General features: G+C 43.8%; 1 protein-coding gene across 2 annotated transcripts; it reads left to right on the top strand.

Moving 5' to 3' along the window:
- The first annotated feature begins 7,412 nt into the window (after positions 1-7,412).
- LOC126990229 (uncharacterized) lies at positions 7,413-11,019 on the top strand. 2 transcript variants are annotated; one of them, XM_050848788.1, is made up of 4 exons: positions 7,413-7,504; positions 7,724-8,331; positions 8,924-9,100; positions 9,710-11,019. In XM_050848788.1, exons 2-4 carry the CDS (start codon positions 7,790-7,792, stop codon positions 10,662-10,664), a joined length of 1,674 nt encoding a protein of 557 aa, XP_050704745.1. In that variant the 5' UTR covers positions 7,413-7,504; positions 7,724-7,789; the 3' UTR covers positions 10,665-11,019. The 2 variants fall into 2 exon arrangements, with proteins under 2 accessions (XP_050704745.1, XP_050704746.1); XM_050848789.1 differs by lacking the exon at positions 9,710-11,019 and having other exon boundaries at positions 8,924-9,130.
- The last annotated feature ends 1,971 nt before the right edge of the window (positions 11,020-12,990 follow it).

Below are 12,990 nucleotides of genomic sequence, written 5' to 3'. Positions count from 1 at the left end.
TATATATATATATATATATATAGTCACGCACACACTTTACTTGCTTAAAATAGTCCTTCGAAACGAAGACGACTATCGCTCCACATTAGGTGCGCCAATGACGTCGCTGGTGAGAGCGGTGGCCGAATTCCGAGGCGCAGATACTGCCACAGGTCAGGCACGTGACCCCGCTTCCCGGAGACGGAGGTGGAAGGTCCTGCCGTACTTGTCGACGGCGCCGCTTTTCCTCTCTATCCCTTGTTTTGGCTGCCTCAAGGAGTTCTGTCCCCTCCTTGGCAGCAGCACGCCAGGTGGGTCAGGAGGCAGCCATAGTCTCAAGTTGGGTTGGTGAGATGTTGAGTTTTTTAGTGTGGTTTTGAGGTGGCCCTTGAACCTCTTCTTTTGCCCCCCTGCGCTCCGCTTGCCCGTCCTTATCTCTCCATAGAGCACTTGGTAAGGCTGACGGCTGGGAGGCATCCGAATTGTGTGGCCAACCCACCGCAGCTGACGACCATAGAGAATGGCCTCCAGACTGGTGCAGCCGGTGCGTGCGTAGATGTCCGAGTGCGTCACTTTGTCCTTCCAGGATAATCCCAATATGCGCTGTAAGCAGGTAATATGGAGGGCCTCAAGGTTCTTTATGTGGGAGCGATGAGGAGTCCAGGTTTCACAGCCGTAGAGCAAGGTGGAGATGCAGACGGCGTGGTAGACTTTGTTCTTAGTTGAAATGGTGAGGAAAAACGCGCTTACTCAGGCGTCCAAAAGCAGACGAAGCCATCCTCAGTCTGTTCTGGATCTCGTCTCCGAGCTCAAGGTTGGAGCTGAGAGCGGAGCCAAGAGAGATAAAGCAGTCGACATTATTCAAGATACTCCCTTCTATTGTGAGAGGTGGTGGTTGGGGGGCGTTGGTGGAAGACAGTTGGCACATGACCTCGGTCTTGCGGGTGTTGACTTTCAGGCCCATACGATGGTAGCTGGAGGCATAGGCGCACAAATTTATCTGCAGAGCTTCATCAGAGGTTGCAGCGATGGCAGTATCATCAGCGTACTGAAGGTCGAGGATGTTGCACACCGATGTTTTGGTGGTGGCATTTAGCCGACGGAGGTTGAACAGACTGCCGTCAAGTCTGTATTTGATGGCAACGGTGTCGTCTCGATCTATCTTCTCACGCGAGATGAGCGTGACGGCCACGAGGAAGATGTTAAAGAGGGCCGGAACGAGCACGCAGCCCTGTTTAACGCCGGTGTTTACGTTGAATGGTTCAGATTCTTCACCTCAGATAGAAACCCGCGCCGACATCCCATCGTGGAGCGACCGCAGGAACTTTGGAGGACAGCCGCATCTTGAGAGGACGCCCAAGAGGAGATCCCTATTTACGGTGTCAAATTCCTTGGTCAGATCTACGAAGGCCAGGAAGAGATCTTTATGCTGCTGCTCCCTGCATTTTTCGTGCAACTGTCTGGCTACAAAGATCATGTCGATAGTAGAGCGGTCAGGTCGGAAACCACACTGGGATTCGGGTAGAACGTCGTCCACTACGCTCGAACGAAGGCGGTTGAGCATAACGTTTACGAGGACTTTTCCCGCTACAGAGAGTAGCGAGATTCCGCTGTAGTTTCCGCAGTCGGGTTTGTCGCCTTTCTTTTTATATATAGGCATGATTTTGTCATCTTTCCATTGCTGTGGGAGGTTCTCAGTATCCCAGGCTGTGGTAATAAACTGAAACAGGCGACGTTTGAGCTGGTATCCGCTGTTTTTCCAGATCTCGGCTGGTATGAGATCTGGACCTGCAGATTTATGGTTCATAAGACTATGAACTGCGCTGTTGACCGCTGAAAGATTGCAGAGCGTCGAGGTTGGGAAGAAGAGGAAGAACTGGGAGCTCGTCGATGATAGATGGATCCACAGGGTTATTGCTGTTCAAAAGGTGAGACAGGTGTTCTATCAACCTCTCTAAAATACCCTGGCGGTCTTTAATGAGCGTGGATCTGTCGGCAGAACGCACGGGGACGTAGGAGACTGCACGAGGCCCATGAACGGCTTTGATGGCGTCATAGAAGTTACGGGCGTCATTGCGGTCGGCGAAGAGCTGGATTTGCTCTGCCATCCTGATCCACCAGGCGTTTTCCATGGCGCGGACCTCGGACTGAGCACGGGAGCGGAGGTCCGCGTGCCGCTGGCGGAGAGGGACCGATAATGGGTTAGCATAGCAGGAAGTGTGGGCTTGCGCTTTTCTCAGCCAGTAGGGTCCGGATGCCCTCCGCGTTCTCATCAAACCAATCCTGATGTCGGCGCTCATTCTGCCCGAGTGCCGTTTTGGCAGCTTCTAAAAGGGCAGTGGAGAATTGATTCCAGCATGCAGTGAGATCAGAGGTGGATGCCACATGTGGGGGCTCAGGGATGTCATCGGGCCTGGCAGCACTCTCCTGGCGGAGGACAGACAGCTTAATTGGATCACTGAATGCATTGCGGCTGATGCTCTTCTTTGGGTCGGATATTTTTATGGGAGGTCGAATGCGTAGCCGTAGGAGGGATCTGACGAGACGATGATCGGTCCAGCATTCAGCGCCCTTCATGGCACGCGTGATGGATACGTCACACACGACGGAGCTCCGGACTACCACGTAGTCCAGCAGGTGCCTGTGACTAGGTCACACACACACACACACACACACACACACACACACACACACACACACACACACACACACACACACAAAGATCGACGCTCAAGTGCACTTGCTCATGTCGGGAGGGTACCTGCTGGCGATTACGAGTCCAACACTTGATCAGTCCGTGGTGAATTACACACTTGTGGCCCAGACCTGACCGAGATCAGATGTGGGTCACGGCGCTCCGAAAGGAGCAGCCAGGGGCCAGCCTTTTGGCCTCCCCCCTTCCCCTCCATACCCCTCTCCCTTTTCATCAAAACCCAACACCGTAAGATATTTTTGTGACATCATGATGACAGACATTGAGTGCAGTGCGTTTGTGGTGCCGTGAAGACACTGAATAGTACATAGAAATGGCCGGTGTGACGTCGACGCGGCCTTACCATCCAACCGACGCCCCAGGGGGCTCCAGGTACAGGAGCCCGACCATCATGGTGCTGGGAGAATTCGGTTCAGGTGCAGTGCAGTGTTGAGGCCCGTCACTCAGGTGGAGCCATGGTTGGGGCAATCAGCACGCCGCTCAACATACAAGGCAATGCAGACGATGTAGATGTTCCCACGCCTACTGCCGCGCGGTCCACCTCTTCCTATCTTGTCACACCGGCTGGATAGATTAGCAGGTCATCGCTAAGCCATTAAGCTGAGTGACGGCCGACACCGCCTCTACCTGCACCCCTGACACTTTTTGACCTGGGGTTGACCTTGGGCTTACACCTGACCCGTCATCCGAAAAACCACACCGCCTCCTACCGCACCAGCGCACTGCATTCCACCACCTCACCTCCCCCCCACCACCCCAGACCCCCATATCCCTTTCATATTGTACATTTTCCCTTTTTTTTGTCTATTATATTTCAAAAGTGTATTTGTTACGTGCATATTTTCAGATTTACAGCTGCTATCATTTAATAAACCGTTTATTATTATTATTATTATTATTATTATTATTATTATTATTATTATTATTATTATTATTATTATTATGTACATTCTCTCAATGTTTCTCAATTATTTCCTGAATGTATCCAAGTTGTTTCTCAACTGCTTCCCGAGACACTAGGGAAACGTCTGGGATACATTGTTGTCATACAAAGATTCCTGGTGTGGACGCGCCTTAATGTCCTGCCTGCCTGTGCCGTGAGCTGTGTCGGGTGGCGGTTTTCAGTCTGTCAGTCTGAGTTGCCAGTTATGTAAGTGGGGTCTGTCTGTCTGTCTAAATTAATGACTCTGTCTGTCTGTCTGCTCGTCTCTGTCTTGGTGACTGTCTAGCTGGGCGTCGGTTAGTCTTTTTCTCGGTTATGTCAGGCGACTGTCTGTGTGTTGTAAACTGAACAAATCAGTGACTATTTTTTTCTGTTTTCTTGTCTGGCTGTGTATGTGTTACGGGCTGTGCTGCGTCTCTCTCTCTCTCTCTCTCTCTCTCTCTCTCTCTCTCTCTCTCTCTCTCTCTCTCTCTCTCTCTCTCTCTCTCTCTCTCTCTCTCTCTCTCTCTCTCTCTCTCTCTCTCTCTCTCTCTCTCTCTCTGTTCGTTTTTCAGAAGAGGAAAGTAGAGTGGGAAAGATAAATCAAGGAGGAGAAAGAAAGGAAAGGAGGAACCAGAGAAGAGAGAATCAAGGAGGAGAAAGGAGAGGAAGAGGGAACTTGAAAGAGAAGGAGATAATTATATTTTGAGTCGGTCCGAAGCAATGATGTTTTATTTTTATTTATCATTATTTTATTTATTTATTTTTGCTTCACTTTAATCCCTTCTTCCCGCACCCACATCCTCGGTGCTCCTTGTTCCTTAGTGGGGGAGAGGAAGGGAGGGAAGCAGGGAAGGATGGAACACACACGCCCTTATCCTGCTTCCTCCACATCATAAAATAAAAACTGATGGTGATTCGAGACTCGCGGCGTTCGAACCCACGAGTGAAGCAACGAGACACTTCAACCATCACACGGGAACAATCATCTCCACAACACAATCTCCTTAGCCATTAAACACAGGAATATAGATACCTAGGAGCATCGGAGTATGAGAAGCACACTAGTCTACCTTCCATTACGTTCAACATGACCAAAATAACCGGTATCCGTTGAAGCGTTTAAGTTCATTCAGTTAGAGTTTCAAGATTCGTCTGTTGCTCTCCACTCGGATGCTAACCCTTCGTCAGTCGCCGCTAGAGTTGGAGACAGGAAGGCCGCGTCGTGTCATGTCTTCATATTTATTGTGTGTTTTGGTGGCGTGTGGCGTTGCGGAAGGAATCTGCTGCGGAAGGGTAGGGAGGCGGGGGGCACGAGCTGCGCTGGGAAGGAAGGTGAGTGGTCCTTTGTTGGGAGGTGAGCCGAGCGTCCATCATGGGCCAGGAGGGTGGTAGCTGGCCCCTCCAGCCGTCACGCGCAGGTGAGGAAGATAGCGGTATACAACTATCTACCGCAAACTTCTTAACCTTTTTTTTTATTTCATTGATGTAAACGATTTTATGCACAATATTTCAGCATAGACTGAACAAATTTGTGATTTGTGTACAATAGTCTATCGAATCTATCTTGAGCCTCTAGGCACGGCTCCCCTGAGCCGCGCTAATGCTGCATCACCCCGTCGCTCTCCCCAAAGGAGCTGGCTACCTCTCTCTCTCTCTCTCTCTCTCTCTCTCTCTCTCTCTCTCTCTCTCTCTCTCTCTCTCTCTCTCTCTCTCTCTCTCTCTCTCTCTCTCTCTCTCTCTCTCTCTCTCTCTCTTATTTGCGTTATATTTAATATATTTTGCTTGGCTGTGCAGGACGCGAGAGTGAGACTTACGTGAGTCTTCCATGGTGGCGGAAGGGTGAATGGTGCGGCGCCATCACATGAGCCGCGTTGCCAAGTGAAATGGAAAGTTTACAGAGTCGCTGTCTTTCCCTCAAATACCAGGCCTCTCATAACACCATGCAGTCGTATTATATATATATATATATATATATATATATATATATATATATATATATATATATATATATATATATATATATATATATATATATATATATATATATATATATATATATATATATATATATATATATATATATATATATATATATATATATATATATATATTCCATAAATAAATGACGTACAGACTAACTGTGAGACAGATGGTGACGGCGGTGATAGTAGTGGTGGTGATGGTGGTGATGGTGGTGAAAGTGATGATTGCGGAAGGTTGTATTGGTGGTGGCGATGGTAATGGTGATGCTGGCACTGGGGCGCCTGAAGGTCATGGTGGTGATGGAGGTTGTGATGGTGATGATGGTGACAATGATGATGATAGTGGTGATGATGGTGGCAGCTTGTGTTCATCGCTGAAATTGTCGTGATGATGGCAGTGGGAGACATGGTGATGATGGTGACAATGATGAAGATAGTGGTGATGATGGTGATAGCTTACCAGTGGAGGTAGTGGTGGTGATGGTGATGGTAGTGTTGAGGATGATGACAATGATGCCGGTGGTGGTGATGGTAGTAATAGAGGTGATGATTGTAGTGGTGCAGAAAATGATGATGAGTGTGGTGGTGGTGGTGGTGATGGTAGTAATAGAGGTGATGATTGTAGTAATGCAGACGATGATGACAATGATGATGAGGGTGAGGGTGGTGGTGGTGGTGGTGGAGGTAGTGGTGAGGCAGCCCATTGTCCTTTTTACCTTGACATAAATTGACGAACTAAGATTGGACTACATTTTCTCGGTCATTATCACTTGAAAAAGAATATCAAAACAGAAGGTTACGTAAAGCCTTAGCCGCCAAGCATCACGTGTAAAGAGTCTGCCTGTATTCCCTCGCAGAATATTACTCCTGCATGCACTCATTGCCGTGACTATTGATCTTGCGCCGCCATCTCCCTGCAAACTGTCGAATCTCACCAGGTTAGGAAGCATCAACGCCACCCTTCGCCTGAGTACATTCGAGGTGGGGATTTTAAACCTCCCAAACTTAATCGTACTTTTCCCTCCCTTTTTCGTTTGTCAGTCTTCAAAGGAGGAGGAGGAGGCTTGATTCAACATTCCTTGCTTAGTTCTTTCTTCGTGCGACGGCCCACACTTAATCGTGCTTCTCCTTCCCTTGTTCGTCTGTCAGTCTTCGAAGGAGGAGGAGGAGGAGGAGGATTGATTCAACAGTTCTTGCTTAGTTCTTTCTTCGTGCCTGCCTTCTGTTTGTATACTCTAGATTACCAGAATTACTTTCATGATTCAGAGTACCAAATTAGACAAGCACAAATATTTAAAAGCTGTAAATTACAGGAAAAACTAGTATACTCTAGATTACCAGAATTACTTTCATGATTAAGAGTACCAAATGGCGCAAATCACTAAATCAGTTTGAGCTGCCAGATTCACCAGATAAAATAATTTTTCAGAGAAAATGGGGAGAACTTGATCTCATTTTTCTATGTACATTTTGTTGTCATTAAACTGAAATATAGAATTATTACAACATTCCCACACATTAATATATGACATAAAGACTAAAATAATGAAAATCATTGTAAAAACATATCCTGTCTCCTTGGACTGTCTGTTTTCCCGGGACAAATTATTATTTTATGTATTGAAGAGTTTAACTCAATGTTTGATTATTTTTTTCTTAATATACATTTTTATAAGATAATTTATTTACACAAAACCGACAAATACTTTTTTTTTTTACCATTAATGGTATTTGATAACAAGGATGAGATTGTCCACCGTACCCACCAAAACAATAACAAATCGTACGCAAAGGCTTATCCCACGCCTACTACCTGGACTAGACTGGACGCGTTCTACTTGCTGTACCTTACCTGTATTGCTGCTCTTCACTTGCTGTTTCATTTTTGCTGATATCAAACCCCAGGTACGTAAACTTAACTTCCTCTTACTAGGCTGTTATCGTAGGTCCAGTGGCACTCATTGATAGTACCGTGAACTCTTCAGTAGGTTAATGTAATCTCTATATATAAACTGTGGTCACATATCCTTATTTCTCTTTCATTCAACATCTTGCATGGGTCTTTGGAGACCAACAGTGGAGAACCTGCTCACAAGCCCTAATGTTACCTGTGTACTCTTCCAGGTTCCAATCCACGACCGAACTAGCCCCCTAAAGCACACCAGCTGACACTCAAGCAGTCCCGAGGTCATGGAGGTCAGTGCTGACATCAGCAAATGGACAGTGCAGACGTTAAAAACGTTTTTAAAGTCGAAAGGCATACCATGTTCTGGGTATGGCAAAAGCCAGTTGAAGGACATGGTACTGATGGCACTGCAGCAACCTCATTTAGTGGAAGATGTCCTGCCTCTGAAGGAAGATGATCACACACAGAGGAGATCTATTAAATTATCTGGGACACAAGTCTTGCTTCCAGATCCAAGGACTCTCACTGAGTGGCAGGAGGACTTGAGTACAATGCCCTATATTACTCAAGCCCATGTACTCATGTATCTGGTCTTAAAACAGGGATGGCCAGCAGAACGCATCCAAGCCTATGAAAAGGAATGTGGCTACCAGCTTTATCAGGAGAGACACATCCAGCATGTTCAAGTAAAAAAGCTGGATTATGATGTGTCGTGCATTAAAGGTACCTGTGTGCGCCAAACCAACCAGAATGAGACCCCTTACCAAGTTTGGATGTTTGCCTCTTCTAATGGTGACATCCATGCAGCTGGCTGCCAGTGTATAGGGTAAGTAGTAGTTTAGTATTTTTTCAATAATTTTTATAGTATCTTGATGCTTTGCCCTGTTCATTTACCTATATTTTTTTTCATCATCGTTATACATAAGTATAACATGCACCGCTTTACCTCCCATTAATGGTTATCAGCCTAACCTATACATTTTTGTGATGCCCCAGAGTGGCAGATAAGCATGCCTACAGCCTTTCACTGTGTGGTAGCTCTTTAGCGAGATGCATAGAGTGCTGGCCTGGTAAGCCGGAGGTCGGGAATTCAAATCCCGGTTGAGTGAGAAAGTTATTTATCTCACAACGGATCAATTTCTCATATGTTTACGAGTTGGCCTGATGCAAGGAAGCATCAGGGTCATGGAAAAAAGACAGTATATTTCTGTTATCCTTGATCCTCCAATTTATTAGTTTATTAGAGAGGATAATAGCTTCTAGCTGCATGAAAAAGAATAATGTTTATTATCTAAACTTGATTTTTTAATTTCATAATTGGTTGTTTGTGATTCATATTATTTAAAAAAAGCTGGCTAAGCTAACTTTGACTTGATTCTAGATACATTAGTAAAGACAAATCTATTATTCTATTATAGAGATGATGGGGGATGCAAGCACGTCTTTGCATTCATCTTCGCCGTATCAGATTTTGTGCAGCGTTGTGGGGTGCAGCCGGGAAGTGCACAGCGTACCTGCACAGACGTGACTTGCACCTGGGACAAGCCTCGCAGGCAAAATAAGTGTAACTTTAACCTTGTCACCATTGCGAGCAGGTAGGTGCAATACATTTTGTAGAAAACAGTTTGACAACCAAGGACAATAATAACATGTCACCTAAGAGCTACACTCACCATGTCTTGCCTCCATGTCTACTCTTATGCAGGTTTTCTTTTAATTTGTTTATACATTTAGCTGGATTTGGTTTCTATAATCCTACTCATACTTTACAAATCTTTAACAATCCTCCACTTCTAGCTTCTTTCTATTCTTTCCACTCTCCATAACATAAATCCCTTATTTTAGGGTTTATCTTTTTTCCAGGTTTCTAAATTTTTCACCATAAAAATTGCCTTCTTCATTCTTTGTTAAATGAAAATTTCTTAGAATACAAAGAAACAGGTAGATTGAAATGAGGACGGGAGTGTTTAATTTCCTGAGTTAGGTGTGTGGGTGGATGTGGCAGAGAACAAGAGTTAATGTGCTTCAACAAATGTGAGTGGTTTGGTGTTACTGAAGACAGGAATGTAGATGTAGTGCAGCAGATTTGTGGGTGGGTATAGTTGAGAACAGGAATGAATGTTTCTTTGAGGCAAGCAGGCTGCCTTTTGACTGCTGTTCACTCCATATATTGTTTTCTAACATCTCTTACATTAATTTTACAGCACAGGTGCAGGGAACAGCAGATCCAGTACTCAAAAACCTTATAGTTCTGGTAGTTATAAGGCAATATCAGAGTTATATTCCCCTTATACTCCCGACAAAGTTGCAGACGACATTGCAACCACTCTCCAGCATGTACCGGATGCAGCACTGTGGGGTATTGTTCCAGGAAGACCAGCCTCCTCTTTACCCTCTATTACAGGATTAGCAAAATGTTTCTTTTCACAGGACAATCAAGGTGAAAGTTTCATCAATTTTTTAAAGAGTAAGTATACTAATACAGTTATTTCAGAAATTTTTGAAAAAACCAAGCGACAACATTTGTGTCCCATATGGAAACAACAGAGAGTGGGGGCAATAACTGCAAGTGTGATACACAAAGCTGCCAGATATAAAAAGAATGATCCTGATAATTACATAGTAAAAGGAATTATGGGGGAGTCTTCCTTTATAGGGAATAGTGCCACTTCTTATGGGCTAAAGTATGAGGCACTTGCAAGAAAACTTTACGAGACTCAAATGCGTAAGAAGCATAATGGTTTCAAAGTAAAACGTTCAGGTCTTATCATCAGTAAAAATTGCCCCCTCATACGAGCCAGCCCAGATGGTATTGTTTCATGTAGGTGCTGTGGAACTGGGATTTTAGAAATTAAGTGCCCTTTTAAACTTCAATTTCAAACCATGACTGGAGAAGATATTGCTAGGGATGGCTCTTACCATATAAAAATAGGAGAAAAGAATAAAGTTACATTGAAGGAAGAGTCTCAGTGGTATACTCAAATACAAACACAGCTAGGTGCCGGCAACTATTCCTGGTGTGACTTCATTATTTTCACAAAAGCAACACCACACCTAACCATTCAAAGAATTTGCTTTGATGAGGAGAGGTTTAATAGAGAGGTGCAAAAAAGTTTAATTTTTCATGAAAAATTTGTAATGCCAAAATTGCGGGGATGAAGAACTTATTTAGAGGGAACTGACAAGATACTGTTCCATGCTTTTCTCTCTCTCTCTCTCTCTCTCTCTCTCTCTCTCTCTCTCTCTCTCTCTCTCTCTCTCTCTCTCTCTCTCTCTCTCTCTCTCTCTCTCTCTCCCATTTATTTATGGACTGTGGTGATACGAAAAATTGTTTTGTATGAGATTTGTATTTGTTCATGTTTAAGATTTCTTTGGGTACCTTACTTGCCCTTTGGGGGCAAAGAAGATTGCTGTCACACAAACAAACAAACAAACACACACACACACACACACACACACACACACACACACACACACACACACACACACACACACACACACACACACACACACACACACACACACACACACACAAACACAGAGCATGTAACTTTATATGATGAATCTCAGATGATGTAATAAAATATCTGGAAACAAAAGTAGTTTTATTCACACCTTCATTGACTTATTCATATCCGATAAACCTAATCCAAATTCATAAACAAAATAGTGTACCATAACATTACATAATTATGTGAATTCAGAGCCCTTAAGTATATAATGATATTTGTAAATATAGACATGAACATTGACATTTGTGTCAACATTTAGTTGCACAGAGAGGGCATTAAATTGCAGAAAACAGCAACTATTACTGAAATTTGATGCAAAAGGGGCCAAAGCTTATTATCGAGCTGTCCTGATAAAATTTTGAAATTCTTCATTCTTTCAATAGCACGTTCAACATGCACCCTCAATGAAGCAACCTCCCTTGTTCTGATTCTTTCTTGTGCATTTAGTGCCCTTCCTGAACCATCCTCTTTCTTGCGAGTTAAGGGTGGCATGTGCAGTTTTGCACCACGTTGCAGCAGTAGGTCTCCAATATTGAACCCTCTATCCACCATGACAGCATCTCCTGGTTCAATTTTGTCTATCAGTTCAACCTCTGCAATGTGCCTATCAGATGTGTTACCACCATATGGAGTTGACACAAATGTAATAATTCCTGTTGGTGTTATGCCAACAAGAACTTTGGCAGTGTTGTGATGCTTATACATGGAGTATGTCATTGCTTGAGCAGAGCAGTTTGCTGGTTTGTTGATATAAATCTCTGTGCAATCCAAAATTACCCTTGTATCTGCATACTTTACTGGATACCAATCAGGAAGGTTGTCCCTAACTTGCTGAGCTGAAGGCCACAATAGCCACGGTTGCAGTACCTCATACAATACATTTATCCAGGTATTAGTGATGCATGAAACTGAAGCTTGTGAGACTGCAAATAAGTCGCCTAAAACCAGCCGGTAAACCTTGACGGATGTACACAAGTGTAATTAAATACTCATCAAAAGTATCTAGTATTTTCTTACGGCCACGTGCCCCTTTCTTTAAATTTTCCTTTATGCTTTTTGGCCCTTTCCAGTAATTAATTGTTTTTACTCTCTTTTTAATGGTCTGATAAATAGAAATCAAAACACTTTTGTTAGGAAGACCTGTATAGCGCTGAACACTCTTGTCACTAGCAAGAATCCTTCCTCTGGTCCGGGCTCTCTGATCAGTAGGTGCTTCTGTTAGATCTGCCTCCTGAAAAGCATAAAAAAGATTATATAATATATATATATATATATATATATATATATATATATATATATATATATATATATATATATATATATATATATATATATATATATATATATATATATATATATATATATATATATATAAAACTTTCAACAGTTTTCCTTAATTTACTCCAACTTCCTTTTGCCTCAGCGAAAGCGGACACATACCAAAAGAAGCGCAATGAAATTATCTATCTAATGGTGTATAGCGTCGCCTTTCCGTTCACTCAAAATTTTGAGATATAGGCCTTTGAAAAAATATAAGATTTTATACACGGCGGGGCAAGCCGCTATGACAAGATAAAACGCGCTGGCTGGCTGTCTCTCTCTCTCTCTCTCTCTCTCTCTCTCTCTCTCTCTCTCTCTCTCTCTCTCTCTCTCTCTCTCTCTCTCTCTCTCTCTCTCTCTCTCTCTCTCTCTCTGTATGTGTATTGTGTGTGTGTGTGTGTGTGTGTGTGTGTGTGTGTGTGTGTGTGTGTGTTTCGGCTTCGCTCGTACATCGCCTTCTGAGGCGTTTTACTTGTTTATATATGTATATATAACTAACCCTCTCAACTTGTACTCCAACATCCTTGGGCTCAGCTGCTGAAGTAGTAGCAATGGCTGATGCTGAATAGGTGTGATCCTGTGGTTCCGGCACTACCTCTATCTGGAGAAACTGTTCAGCATCAACTGTGGGAAAATGAAATATAAAGTTCAGA

The sequence above is a fragment of the Eriocheir sinensis genome, unplaced genomic scaffold (assembly GCF_024679095.1).
Source record: "Eriocheir sinensis breed Jianghai 21 unplaced genomic scaffold, ASM2467909v1 Scaffold15, whole genome shotgun sequence".
Classification (NCBI taxonomy): Eukaryota; Metazoa; Arthropoda; class Malacostraca; order Decapoda; family Varunidae; genus Eriocheir; species Eriocheir sinensis.
This window is presented reverse-complemented; position numbering and strand designations above follow the sequence as displayed.

Coding starts and splice junctions, on each gene's coding strand:
- LOC126990229 (XM_050848788.1), top strand. CDS start 7,790: ATGGAGGTCAGTGCTGACATCAGCAAATGGACAGTGCAGACGTTAAAA. Junction 8,332..8,923: donor GCTGGCTGCCAGTGTATAGG/GTAAGTAGTAGT, acceptor ATTCTATTATAG/AGATGATGGGGGATGCAAGC. Junction 9,101..9,709: donor CTTGTCACCATTGCGAGCAG/GTAGGTGCAATA, acceptor TTAATTTTACAG/CACAGGTGCAGGGAACAGCA.